This window comes from Castor canadensis, chromosome 13, assembly GCF_047511655.1.
Source record: "Castor canadensis chromosome 13, mCasCan1.hap1v2, whole genome shotgun sequence".
Lineage (NCBI taxonomy): Eukaryota > Metazoa > Chordata > Mammalia > Rodentia > Castoridae > Castor > Castor canadensis.
In genome coordinates this window covers 16,084,329-16,099,510 of record NC_133398.1, presented here as the reverse complement: position 1 = coordinate 16,099,510, position 15,182 = coordinate 16,084,329, and the positions used below count along the sequence as shown (strand labels likewise).

Sequence of the window (15,182 nt, the reverse complement as noted above, 5' to 3'; positions counted from 1 at the left end):
AACAAATAAATTTTATACATGTAGCTGTGTGTATAAATATATATGCATATAGTTCTCTCAAGGATACATATATATTTTACTCAAATAACTTCCAGTTAGGTGAGAAAGAAATATAAGAATACACTCTAATTAAAAATGCCTTATAATTGGAGAGGAATAAGTATAGATAGCTGTAAATACGTCAAGGACATCATGATTAAGTGGAAGTAGAAATTTTTTCTTAGAAATTTTCTTATTTCAAAGACGAAAGTTCTTTGAGCTGTTGGGACCCAGAAAACAATACCCCAAATCTTTGCACCTATTCATGCTGAGTGCTATGAACCAAACAAAAGGAGAACCAAGGTCTCATGACCTTCTTCTTCTCCCTAAACTCAAAGTGAGACTTTCACTGGAGCGTCCTTATGTGCCTACAGATAGATCCTTCAAAAAGGAGCTCAACTGTCATGAATCCCTTCCCCAGAAATCTCATTAACTAGGGAAGATTAACTCACAGGACAGGAGACACTAGCCCAGACAAATTTAATCACGTGCTACCACCTATCATTCCAAGTTGTAAAGAAGAGAAAACAAACAAAATCTACATTAAATGATTAGAGGTTTTAAATGAAATGTTGTATAAGTCTATGCCCAGCACACAATTAGTACTCAATAAATATTAGTTGTTTAATCTCATCACTGTTAAAATGTATGCAAACATTATCAAAATGTGAAAAATACTCTGTGAAAGGGCACAATCTCTTGACCCAGATATTTCTCCATATAGCAAAGGACATCCTGACCCCACAAAGCCTAATAAGAATGAGAGGTGACGGTTATCATACCTGTATATCTTATATCTGGTTGTAAATCCTTGACGGTGTCTTTCCACAAAGGATAGGTAGCTCCTGGAGTGGTGGAAAGGCCCCCTGTCTGAAATAAGCCAATCAAATTCCTTGGAGACATGTTGATCTGTCCCAGCTGGCTCCTGGTGGGAGGGCTGCACTGAGATACGGCCCCATACAAACAGGAAGTAGAGGAGCTCAACAAACCTCCAGTTCATGCTTTTCTGCCGGCCTTTTTCCTCTCATTCTTGCTCCATTCTGTGGAGTCCTACAGAGAAAAGAATCAAGAAGAGAGAAAAGAAGGAGGAAACAAAGAAGGAAGAGGGAAGAGAAAGAGAATGGAAGAGAAAAAAGTTAACATGTCTTCAGCAGTACACCATCATCTTATATCAGTAGAAGGCAGACTTATAAAAGTGAGCACATTTTCTGGTTAACAGCATGGATCTATAGTGATCTGAGCCCATGTCCTTGTTTTGTTATGCTGTTCACGTGTGTAAATTTGTACAAAGTGGTCTCAGGGATGTCGTTTCCTCATTTGTAAATCGAGGATGTGTCTATGTGCATATATCTTGGCACAAAGCAATTCATGTTCAGAACATAGGAATTTAAGAGCAAATGGAATGAGTTGATGAAAAAACAGTCTCATGCAGCCAGTTAGGAACATGGAGACAGAACTCAAATATCTGTCCTACCTATTGTCTCCACAAACAATCTGCCTCCTACAAAGGAGACTTAATAAACAAGAGTTCCTTTCTCTTCTCCTCTCATACAGACCTGTACCCACTGAGCATATGCTTAGCTTTAAATGAACAACACATGATGGCTTTTTAACCTGACTATTTGAGATGGACACGTTAGAGATGCAGAGTTCGTGGAGACTGTTGGAATCCACTTCTACAAAACTCAGAGAAATGTATACAGAACCCCAAGGAAACTTGTGACCACAGAATTTATCAGTTGTTGCCTCTGAGTCTTAAGGTCCCCTGGCAGTCAGAATGGAAGTAAAGGACAAGGGGTTAGGTGGCGCTTGCATACCTCTTTGGTTGGTGTCACAGCTCAGTGGGGCTGCATTGAACAAATGCTTGAGTCCAAGAGTTAGCTTAGAACATGGAAGACAAATCACTCCTGACTTTTGGCCTGACTTAATGCTGCTCATACTTTACTCTTGTGCCCCCACCTCCACTTCTTATTCCAAAATGACTTATCTTACTCCATATTGAAAGGAAGTTTTGAATGTAGGTTAAATTAAGTATACACAGTATTATTTCAGGCAAGTTATTTAACTTGTATGAATCTAAATTATCTCATCTGTAAAATGTGGCCACCTATACCTAGAATTAGCATGACAATTAAATGACATAATTTATGTAAAGTGGCCCCTCCAGTACCTGGCATATAGCAAATGCTCAGTAAATGGCATGAATGATAAGGAGGAGAATGATAATGATGATGGATGTTGATACGATGTTGTCGATTTAATTCTCCACTAGGGAGCTTTCTTGTTCATGGCTGTTCTCATTGCTTGGTGAAGCCCTATTTGTACTTCAATAGCCAGATGAGATCATGTCCTCCATGGTCTTTTCCTTTCTCAACGCCTTTAAAAAAGTATTATTACTTCCACCCTTCATTTCATTCACTCTAGTTGCTCATTTTCTATAACTGTATGTCAGCACTGATTATCTTGTATTATACTTCTTTGTTTCTGTGTCTGTCTTGTTCACTAGGCTGTAAGCATGTAGCCGACAAGCACCTTTAAAAAACAGATTCTTAGCTAGCCATGTGACTGTGAATAGTCATGTCCTCTTTCTAGATCTCAGATTTTTATACCTACCATTTAAAAATATGATGAGGACACAAACATTTTGTCAACTGTAAAGCCATCTTCAGTTTTAAATATACCTCATTTGTCTACGCTTCTAACTGAATATAAGAGGGCTATAAAGATAATAAAAAAAATCAAAAAGAGAAAGATATAGATTTCCTGCACAGCAGACAATGTCCCCCATTTTATTATGAGTTGCCAGAGAAATCTACCTGTCACAGCAAGTCCCAGTTGTCAGGAAAAAGGAGGGAGACATCCATACACAGAATGGGCTAGAGAAAAAAAAAGCTATGGCCTGAAGTTTTGTTCAAAGCCTAAAACAAAACTGTACATGTTGTGCACAGAACTGTAACAGTTACAGCTGCCAAGACTGTTTTCCAGAGCCCACCCAGGTGGCAAAAAGGGGGTGCAGCCAATTGTTCAGACATCCTCAATGTGAGCCACAACCTATACAGCCCTCTACAGAGCTTGTGAGTGGGTGCAGATCGGAGTCTGCAAGAGAATGCTTAACTGTTATTGCAGAGAAACAAGAGGGAGACCATCACAGCTTTCACAAGTGGAACGGAAGTACGGGTGCATATGTGCATATATCTGTGTGTCTGTGTGTAAGGATGTAGATGAGACCTCAGACTATACTTCTAGAATCAGCTAAAATCTGAAAGCTCTATAATCCAGTTTCTCCCAAGTGGGGAACCATTTTGCCAACCTATGGGACATCTTTGTCACAATGAAGAGGAAGCTACTGGCATTTGGTAAGTAGAGGACAGAACTGCTGCTAAACATTCTACAATGCACAGGATAGACTGGAGCAACAAAGAACACTGAACCAACATATCAGTACTACAAAAGTGGAGAAACCCCATTCCAACCCAAGTCCTTTTTATAGATCATGACCTGAGTGAGAAAGTGAGACTCCTGCCTTCTAGCTCCTGGTTAAGAGTTCTTCCACATGTTTTGGCAGGGCAGTGGATGTAGATGGATGTGTTTGAACCTACTTTATTTTGAGGGTCTATGATACATCTACATTTCATCAAGTAGAGATGAGTACTTCACAAAAGAAGTCAGAACATACCTCTCTTGACTTAGAAAATCATAAAAATCCACAGAGAAACAGAAATAAAATGAAAGTTTCTATAAAGTACAATTTAATAGAAATGGAAATTTTGTTGGACTTGAACAAAGATTAGTACATTTATTACCCAAATGTTGCCATATGTGATGTGATAACAGGCACTGTAAGCCCCATTCTGTAAAGACCATATTAGCACTAACTGTGCTAGAGACTCAGGAGAAAATAAGGGTCACATGAATGGTATTTGTTGATCATCTACTATGTGCTTGGCTCTAAAATTGCCTGTTCCCTTGGTAGCAACCAAAGCATCCAGTCCAGATTAGATATTAATAAAATCTATCTCACTTAATATGTAAGCATTAAATAACTTTTCCCAAGTTCACAATTTTTAAGTGTTACATGCAAGATTCCAACCTGCATATATTTCATTTTAAAGTCTATATATAGAACTTATACAACATTCCTCACCTCATCTCCAGGTGAAATTAGGTCTTGCCTTTCAGAGATTCAAATTATAATGCAGTAGCCACACCCATGAATAAGTGTTTCTAATGTAAAATATGTTCCACAAACACTACAACAAAAGAATAAAGTCCAATGGAGGAATAGGGGCCAGTGAACTTGTTCTCAAACAACAGCTCTGGGAGGAGTTCTATCGGGGAAAGAGGGCAGTAAACAAATGAGCAATAATTCAGTGTGGTGATGTGGGGTGCACTAAAGAAAATCAAAGCAGGTCAGACGGGATTGAAAGTAAGGATATGATTTTCTACACAGGGAGGTCAGGAAAAGTGTCTCTGATCAAGGGCTTTCTGAACAGAGGCCTGAAGGAAGGAATAAGCACTGCAGATGCCTTAGGGAAAAAGGAATGTCAGTGGGAGGAAGGGAAAGAGAGAAGGTCAGGTTCAGTTCGTGTTTAGAGACAGTCAGAGGCCAGGCTGCATTTCCATCTTCTATAAGAAACTCACAGTTTAGTTACTGTAAAAGTCATTTTGAGGGAGGAATCATGCATTAAACAAGCATTTACTGGATGTCAGGAACTGCACTGATTGCTTATGTGACCTTGTGGCAATGCCATGTGAAGGAGGTGTTATGGTGCCTATTCTATACATGGAACAAATAGGAAACTGAGGTTCTGAAAGGTCAAGTAACTGACCCAATGCCACAAAGCTAGCAAATGGCAGGGTTAGAACAGTAGGCTGTGTTAGCCAGTTCTAGAGCAACAGGCCACATGTGGCTATCAAGAATTTTAATGTGGCCAAGTCCTAATGCAGATGTGCTAGAAGCATAAAATATGCACCTCCCAGAATTTCCAAGGCTTGGTGGGAGTAATGCAATATAAAATGTCTCACTAATGTTTAATATTGATTCCATGATGAAAAGTTATTTTGCATATATTGGGTCAAATATAAAATACAACAAAATGAACTTCACTCATTTCTTTTTCATTATTTTAATTTTTGTTTCTATTAGAAACTTTAAAATTACACACTTGGCTGCTATTCTGTTTCTTCTGGATACTGGGGACCTTTGATGCATCCTTATATTCTATGACACTCCTCAGGAATGTTATCTATTTCGCATTTCCGTCGACCTCACTCACTTTCCCTTACAATATTTTATCTAAGCCATTGTCCTCTTGCCTCCTGCTTTCAAAATCACTAAACAAACAAAAAACAATAAATACACTGCAAGTAAAAATTCTTATCTTCCAGGGCCACAGCTCTTAGCCCACATTTCCTAGAAACAGCCCAGAACACCTTACACCACCCATTTCAGAACTTTGATTCTTACAAAAGAAGCACAAAGGGAATTTTCTGCTTCTGGGGTTTACAGCTTAGTGACACAAGGCTGGTTCTATTCCAAGTGCTGCCCTTGACCCCCCCATGACCTCCAATGAGTCACAAGCCCGCTGCTGTGTGATGCTCTAGTCTGTCCAGAGCTCCTGACACTGGCTGTGGCACGAAGAGCCATGAGGCCCTTGGCTGAACCGTGCTGTTCATAAGCCTGCAGTGTCATTAAGGGAATCGGGTTGATCCCACCCAGGGTGCATTCTCTAATTGTTGCCACTATAAATTATTCACATCCTAGGCACACACTGAGGAGAAAGAGATGAGAATGACTTTCCACTAGCCCTGTTACCAAGCACATCCTCTGGGACTTTCTGCATGCAATGCTGGGCCATGGCCCACATTCTAGGCCAGGGGACAGAAGGAATGCTTCACCCTTCCCCCTGTCCAGGGTCCCCAGGACCACGGCTGATACTGCACCTGAAATCATCCCACAGTCCCAGTCTGCTCCATCTGGGCCAACTGAGTAGTCTCACTGAGACTTTCATATCCAAACCTGGATCTCTATATGAGTCTTCTCACCAAGATGCAGACGGATGAAACTGAGAGCCCTTGGGTATGTTAATTAGTGTCCATATGCCTCATTTTCCTCATCTGTAAAACGTGGGCATTAACAGGAGAATGAGTACCTCTGAGAGTTCAGATAAGGAATAAATAGGATGTTTAAATGCAGCTATTTCAGTCTTAGTTTCAACTGAAGCATGAAACTACAGATACCAACCACAGTAGTCCAAGAGAGGAGCAAGACCACCACATAACACATAAAAAAGGGCAGCTAAAAGCCAGGTGCTGCTGGCTCATGCCTGTGATCTTAACTCCTTGGCAAGCTCAGATTGGGAGGATCATGGTCCAAGGCTAGCTCTGGCAAAAAACTTCAAGAGACCCATCTCAACCAATAGCTGGATGTAGCTATTGGTTATCTCCCTACAGCAGGAAGCATAAGATAAGCCGATCATGATCCAGGATGTCCTGGGCAAAAAGGAGGCCCGATCTCCAAAATAACCAAAGTAAAAAGGGTTGGGGCATGGCTCGAGAAGTGGAACACCTGCCTAGCAAGCACAAAGCCCTGTATTCAAATCCCGGTACCACAAAAAAAAGGCAGCTAAAACATACTTATGAATACATATAACCTCTCACCCACATCATAGCATAAAGCCTAGGACTTGGGTTTGAGTGGAAACCAATGGCATTGAGTCCTCCCACCAAACTCCTCAGGCAATGAGAAGTCTCCCACCTTGAGCTTCAACAAGAGCACTCAAACCACATGCTAAATGTTCTGAGAGTGTAGGTAAAAATGGTAAAGTGTTGCCAACTCATGCCAAAGAAATCTAAAAACAGAATGTTGAAGTCAGCAATCAAGAGGCAGGCTGAAACCTGGCAGCAAATGCGGGACTGTAATTTGGAAAGCGACTTCTTGACTCATGGATAAAAGGATTGTGGCCCCCCTCCACAGATCGGAGATGGGCCACATGCAAAAGAAAGCCAGGTGAGGTTGCCTAAGATCCGAACCCAAAGGGGAAGGTTCCCAGCACAAGGAAAGTGGAGTCATCCTGCCATTTACCAAGGGTCTGAGGAGTGAGTGGTAGGAAAAAACTGAGAAGAGATATATTTTCCTATATCAAAACAACCACTAGTGAGAGATCCTGGAGAAGAAAAGAAGTGCAAAGATACTGTTAAAAAAAGGTTAGCATGGCTGGGCATGGTGGTGCATGCCTGTATTCCCAGCAGTCAGGAGGCTGAGGCAGGAGGAATCAAGAGTTGGAGGACAGCCTGGGCTACATAGCAAGACCATGTCTCACAGAAAAAAAAAAAATGTTAGCACTAAATGGCTATATCATTCCTGGGTATATGTCCCAAGGAATACAAGGCAACATACAGTCAAAATACCTATACACCCATGATTATAACAGCACTGCTCACAATAACCAAAATATGGAATCAGATGAAGTGACCATCAATCTATGAGTGAATAAGGAAAATGTTGTATATAAGAAAAATTAGAATGCAATGATGTCCTTAGCATTCATATTGGGGGAAATAAACCAGCTAAGAAAGACAAATATTGCATGTTCTCTCTAATATGTAGAACCTAGTCCTTGAAAATGAATGACAGGAATGTAGAACAGGTTCTATTTAGGGATGAGTACAGGTGCAGGGGGGAACCGCAAAGGAGAGAGTTGGGGGATAAACATGGTCTAAACACACGTATGATAATAGAACAAAAAAATCTACTGAAATTGTTTTAAGAAGAGGAAAGGAGGATGGTGGAGAATAAGAGAGGGAGGAAATTTGATTTGGGTACATTGGATGCATATATGGACATGTCACAATCAAACCCCTTTGTACAACTAATATATGGAAATAAAAAATGGGAAAAAAGAACAGGAATTCCTGTGGAAAAGATAAAAAAAATGAGGTCAATGATTTACTTTTAAAAAAGTACTATTTAGGGAACAATTTTCCTTCTTCCTCCTTATTGACCCAACCTTACACCCTGAAGAAGTCAGAGATCAAGGTTAGCAAAATGGCAGCAATATGGCAAAATTGTAAGTTAAGAAAAGAGGAGAATGGTGTAATATACCAAACTGGTCCTTAATAGCTCAACATGTACCACATATGGGGAATACAGGTAAAAAGAAAAAATTTTAAAATTATCCTTAAAAAATTATGACTTAGCCTGAATTAACATCCAGTTATCGAGAACCCTGATAGATGAACAGGTTTAAATAGCGAGAGACAAGAATCAAATGCATTTTGTTTTTGTTTATGTTTTCCAGTCTTACCTTATGAATTCTGTTCCTCCAAAGTAAACATTTCATGAAGAACACTTAACTCAGAGCCCAACTCAATGTAAAAGCCTAATTAAGTCCAATTACAATTTACTAATCAGAGCATACAAGGCAAGAGAAAATATTAGAGATTCTGGTATACACGTTTATTACCTATTTATAAGACTCAGCACAAATTGCTGAGAACCACAAGTCACCAAAGGCACTAGAGACCCAAGTAGGAGCCCTACATCAGGCAGAGGCTGGGTTCCTTTTTTCCTACCCTTCCAGGGTATTGTAATGCCTTGGTATCTATCTGTGCTAAATAAATGATATATAGTTTAGGGTTATGTACCTGATTTTTAACTAAATCAATTCTCACAAAATGGGTAAGTGGCTTAAAAAGATTCCTACCAAAAAAAAAAAATCCCAAACCTATGAATTTGCAGCAATGTTAATAAATCAAGGAAACATGAACAAGAAAAACAGCATAGAATAGCCACACTACAGTGTTAAATCAAAATAGTGAGATCTAATCAGTTTTGTCAATAATTGGTCAGAAACACTCTGGATGATCAAGGAGATCAATTAAAACACAGATTTACATTTACTATTATTAATGCTGACTCTTGTTACAAGTGGATATTAAGCATCAAGGAATTAACATATTGGCTAGTGGAGGTAACATATATAAATAATTTATATACATATAGGAAGGCAGATGGTCAAATTTTTTGCTGTTGTGTGTGTTTATTGTAAAACATATGTAGGAACCACTACAATGAGAGTTAGTTATAATTTGTATATTTTGTATTATAATTTCTAATCACACAATCAACTTCTCTAGGAAATTTCAAACTAAAAACATCCCATTGCCCTCTTTAACTTCACCTTCTCACAGCATCCCCATTCAGATGAATGATGACACAATCTCCCATATCATGCCTGTTGAAAGCTTAAAATTTTCCTTAATTTCCTCCTTCACCCTATTCAACCACCACTGACACAATCCTACATCCTGTCCATTTACTTTGTTTTCTTATTTATCTATGTCTTTTGCCAGTACAATGCCTTTCTCCTATCTTCTCTGTCAACCTCAGAGTGATCTTACAGTTCTCCCTTGGAAATGTCTCTTCTCCTACTCTATCCTCCCTTGACATCTGTCTCTTGGACTGTCACAATCATCTCCCTGTCAGTTTCCTGTTTCATGAATCTCTACTACCTCTTTCCTAACACTTGTTGCCAAGGCAAGTTATCTAAATACAAATATGTTATGACCCTCCCTAATTAAACAGCTTCAATTATTTCCTATTAATTGCCTTCCTAGAGCTGGATCTAATTCCTGCTTCCATTTTACCATATTCTACTCCCAACTCATCATGTTCTCCAAGTTATCTCCCCAGCTGCACTGATGGGACACATTAAAAGCTTTCATGCTTAAGTACCTTTGCTTATGCTGTTACCTCTCCTTGCAATGTCCACCCCTACTTCCCAACGTCACAACAGACTATGCAGACCTCACATGACATTTCAGATGCATTTGTTCAGGCTGACTGAGAGACTTGAACACATACCACTTGTTAGATACTGTACCAGACTCTTTCTCATGTCCCATGACATTAAATGCACAGAACAATCCCACACAATAAATAGAATTATTTCTATTTTGCAGATGGTATGACTGAGGAGTTCTTTTAAAATATAGTTATTTTTATAAAGTAACATCAGAACTGGCAGACGTTAACTTCAGAAAGTCAATTTAAGTTCTATGACTCAAGACTTTAATACACCAAGCTACAAATGCACATCTTCCCTAGCTTTAGCTTTCATAATTTAATAATCTTGAACTATTATAAATCTGCTGTAAGGATGTTAATGAACACAATGGCTGATAAGTCAACCTGAGGTGAGAAACTTCTAAAAATGCTGGCGTTAGAGTAGGCCATAAAAACCTGAATACAAATTAAAATAAAGAGAATGCTTATTTTGTGATCCTAAATATTACTTTTTAAATTAACAATATAAGCATAACTTATGCACAGCATCTTTTTCTTCATAAATGTTTCATTTGAGCCACATTTGGAAATGCACAGATCTAAATTCCTGCCTTTTGAGCTCTCCCCCCAGATGATCAGCCATCTCTGCAGGAGATCTTTCAAAAAGGAAAGTGAAATAAACATTTTAGTGTTTATTCTGTGCCAGTTTGAAAAATCCAACAAAAATCTACTGAGTCCAAGCCATTTTAATTGGCTCTCAGGGTCTAGGGTATAAGATGGAACAGAAACAGGTGACTTCAATATAATGAACTAGCAGGGCAAAAACAGAGAATTCCTAGAGTTCTATAGAGCATGGAACCAGCCCCAGACCTGGGTCTCTGACAATGCTTCCTGATGATGTCATCCAGGCAAGGCCTTGGAAGACAAAGAAGCATTTCCAAAGTAACAAAAAGTGGGCCCTATACCTCAGGCAGGAAGAGAAGCACCTGGGAAAGAATGAAGGGGTTACGCAGGGATATAAGATCTACAACATTTCACAGTTGCTACAGTGGGAATTTTTTGGTAGAATGGCAAAAGATGATGCAAGAGCTGAATGAGGTTCTTTGTTTTGAAATCTTACCTTTACATATAACTGGTACTTTCTTACAGGCAGAGATTCCATAATTCACCTTTTATGTATACCCAGAATCATATGCTAGATGGTAAATCAATATTTATTAAATGAATGAACCATACAAATCAAAAAGCAAGATCAGCCCCATGGGATCAGAAGGGGACCCTGAAGGCTTTTAAATGGAAGAGTTCTGTATTAGAGTTGTTTTTTTTTTTTTTTTCTTTTTTTCATTGTGTGGGTGAGCAGTACTGGAGTTTAATCTCAGGGCTTTGCACTTAACCACTTAAGTCTTCTTTGCTTTAGGTTGCTTTTCAAATACAGCCTTGCTTTTTGCCTGTGTGTCGGGAACTGTGATCCTCCTATTTACGCTTCCAACATAACTGTGATCACAGGTTTATACCACCATGCCCAGCTTATTTGTTGAGATGGGGGTGTCTCACTAACCTTTTGCCTAGGCTGTCCTCAAACCACAATCCTCCCAATCTTCACCCCCAGAATAGCTATGATTATAGGCATCCATGGTCCCTGGCCTAGACTTGCATTTTAGACGAATTACTCCAACTGCAGGGGGTAGTAGAGAAAATTAAGGAGGGATAAAGATAATGTAAAGGAGGCTGATACAACATTCTAGGTTATATATTGTCTGAAAAAGCTGTCTTATATTTGACATGGAGCAAAAAAAGGGGCAACAGTAGCAAGATTTGGTAACGGTACAAGTGGGGTGAAGAAAAGAAGTTATCTATAATAACTCCCAAATCTGGTTTGTAGCCTAGAATTGATGATGGTACCATTCATGTTAATAAACAGTTGAGAAAAGGAATTGATTTAGAGCTAATGATGACAAATTCTTTCTTGGATCCACTGATTTAAGATGTCTGTCTGCAGAACATTCAAGTCAGGATTTCCAGTGGGCAATAGAATCCTTGAGCCCAAATGAAAAGAGACGCCAGGCTGGAGGGAGAGATTTGTCAGTCACTGTGGTCTAGTGGTGGTTAGAGCTCTTGAAGTGGATGAGACCATCCAGTGAACACATGTGAGTCACAAGTGATGGAAGCAAACAGTAAGCAATGTTCATATTTGGGCAGCACGAATAGGAAAAGAATTCCATGAGGTAGATTGAGAAGAGATTTATGAAAGGAAGGAACAGCAGAGAGGTCAAAGAAGAGAAAGGTCTCATGTTTCAAAAGCTACAAAGTGGTGTAACAAGATAGAGCCTCAAAATGTCTATTGTATTTCAGAATATGGGGCGGCAGTTTTTGACAGCTGGAAAGGAACTGAAGATTTACTGAAAGAGATTAAGGCATGAATAGGACATAAGAGTATGGAGAGACAGAATATAGAGTTCTTGGTTAAGAAAGAAAGAGCAAAAGAGCATTAGCCAATGCCTCTCCTTTCTGCCTAGCCAAAGAAAGAAAGTCAACAGGCAATAAATTTTTTTTTGCTTTATATCAAGGCTTTAGTAGACTTTATATACTTGCAGGACAAATACGTAATTAAGAAAGAAAATTAAAATATGGGGGAAAGAAAATTAGTTCTGTTTGAAAGAGCCATATGGGGTCTGGGATTGAGGTGGGATGTCAAACTCTGGACCAGCTATCAAAGAAAAATAAGAAAGTGCCCATGGCTTCAGGAATATAAGTCTGTGAGTCTCAAGTTGCAGAACAAGAAATTGAGTTTCGTCAGATACCTGGACAAAGTATTGTTGGAACAAAGGAGAGAAAAAATAACTCAGAATAAGTTCAAGAAGACTTCTCAGGGGAACTGAGATTTGATTTGGGCTCTGATTCAAAATGATTCAAGCAGGGATTTTCCAGCTGAAAGCTGAAAAAAAAAAAAGTACTTCCAAGCAAGCATTCCATGTCATGGGACCCATATGAGCAAAAGTATGGAATCATGAAAACTCAACTACTATGTGCAAATTAGTAAATAAGATGCTGTGGTGTCTAGAAGGATGAGTGTGGGTTTTCAGGGTGTTTTTGTTTTGTTTTGTTTTGTTTTAAATGATGGTCTCCCCACAGAGGCATATTGAAGAGGTAGGAGACAGAAAAGAAGCCAAAGATGGAACCAATCCTATACTACCCCCGTGCTCAAAATATAATTGCTCGATAAAGAAACAAAGTTCTGATGAGGTGATGAATTCTGAATTCTGCACTATGACTAATCTATTCCTACTATTTAGTGAACCAAATAAAGAAAACACAAATTTTTAAAAAGTATTGTACTGTTTGTTTTCTAAGGGACCAACCAGCCCCATCTGTGTGATTTTGAGAAAGCTTCATCACCTCTCTGAGCTTTTGGGTTGCTAGATTCTTGAATTCTAGATTTTAGCATTCCAGCCACCATTTTTTAAGTCCTTACTATACTAATGATAGTGACAAAAATAATTTATGAATGCTCTATGTGACAGAAGCTGTATCAAGAAGTTTGCACAGATTTTATTTAAATTGGTCTCCACTATGGGATGGTTTGTGGTAGATTACTTTATTGTGCCCAAATCTTCATTCCTCCCTATCATCAGGCTCTTTGTTATGTGGTTTTACAACTCTTCTAATGAGGCAGAGTCTATTCCCTTTTCCTTGAATTCGAGCTCATCTTCCTTATTCCCTTTGCTTCCACAGAATGAGGCAGCAGTGACAGTGTGCTAGCTCTAAGCCTCTACCTCAAGAGACCTATGGGTTTCCACTAGACTTTTGTGCTTCTGCAACTTCCACAAGAATGATGTGTCTGATGTTTTGGACAGAGCATAAAGGACATGTGGAGCAGACTCTCCAATTAACATGCCTCAAGCTGAGCTCAGCATTGTGTCCGCCACCAGGCTTCAGTAATAAAGCAGCCAGCCTCCATTTACAAGGCTAGATTAGATCAGCTGGCCACTAGCTGACCCAGTGATTCAGGAGCTACAAGAAGTGCCAGCTATTAAAGCCACTGAACTGAGTAAGATGAGAGGAGAGGCTGGTGTACAAGCAAGTCGTAATGGTGGCTAATGGACACAGTAGGTAATATTGTTCCCATTTTTCAGCTAAGGAAACTGAGAGTCAGTGAAGTTAAATAAGGTGTTCAAAGTAACTGGATGGACAATAAGAGTAAATGATGAGACTTGATGCCAAAAGCCTGGGCTCTTACCTCATACTATGCTGCCAGCCACTGGGCCCAGTATCCTGTTCCTGGGTTCCTTTAAGTCCATGCTGCATGTGAGTCCCAAGTGTCTCTGCTTTTAAAATGTATTTCCCTTGATCAGAAATTCTGAGGGTGAAGCACCAGAACCTGTAGTCTTAAAACACTCCCAGATTTTTTTTCATGTATTAGTGGAAATGATTAGCCCATATTTGGAGAAGGAGAGAAGGACTTGCCCTAAAGGAGGGGGCACTGTGAACTCGCTGAGATTCTCTCCAGCCCATAGGCTGTGAATATGCAGTCCAAACTAATCCATCTATGCATAAGAAAAGAGGCTTGCAGGTTTTAAGTCAGAAAGGAACAAGGTGTTTCATTGGGAGCTTGAGGAAAAAAAAAAAAATTGCATCTTTTGGATGAAAGGACCCTTAATCTTCAAAACACAATCCATTTTCCATACCAAAGCCCCTTCAAGCCTAGGAAGTCTGCTGAGGCCTCAAGTCAGGCAAACAGCTTGTGTGTTGCAGATTAAGGGGCCTTTGACCCAAAGGATCCATTTTTATGACACTCCAAAGGAAAGTCCTGGTCTATTTCTAGCCCACACATGACCTGACAGAGGCAGCTCTAAATGCAGTCTAAAGACACTGCTGCTTTCCTGCTGGGTCTGCCACACAGTAGGCAGTTAGATGAATGGAAGGGCTCCTCAAAGAGATCCTTTGCCCCCAAATACCATACCCACCTCCTTACCAGGATGTCCCACATGTTCATTATAGAATAAACACAACTTTGAAACACTGAAAGTTCTTGCTCAAGGAAGAAAGCCATAATGTCAAGCAGTAGGAGCAGGCATATTTCTAGCACCTCAGAACTAAGGAGGTGCATTACCTCATCCGATTCTCACAGCAACACTGTGTTGGCAGCACAATGGGGAAACTGAGACTTCACATAACAGGCAAGAAAACGGAGTTCCAGAGATTTGAGGCTATGTGCCTAAGATCACCCATCCTTCTCTCAGGCTCGTTCCTAGATCTTACTCCAGCACCAGAGAAATGGGCAAGGATGAGATAAAGTCTGAAGCAGGGTTGTTCATGGACGATACACTAGAGCATGCCACAGGCTTAGCTGACAATG

At 39.7% G+C, this 15,182-nt stretch overlaps 1 protein-coding gene across 1 annotated transcript in view; it reads right to left on the bottom strand.

Moving 5' to 3' along the window:
• Window positions 1–15,182, bottom strand: part of Brinp1 (BMP/retinoic acid inducible neural specific 1) — a 170,968-nt gene that overhangs the window by 123,144 nt on the left and 32,642 nt on the right. Inside the window, exon 2 of the mRNA XM_074051152.1 lies at window positions 822–1,089. Within this exon, the coding sequence (XP_073907253.1) occupies window positions 822–1,039 (218 nt within the window). The 5' untranslated portion in view covers window positions 1,040–1,089. The remainder of the gene's footprint in view (window positions 1–821; window positions 1,090–15,182) is intronic.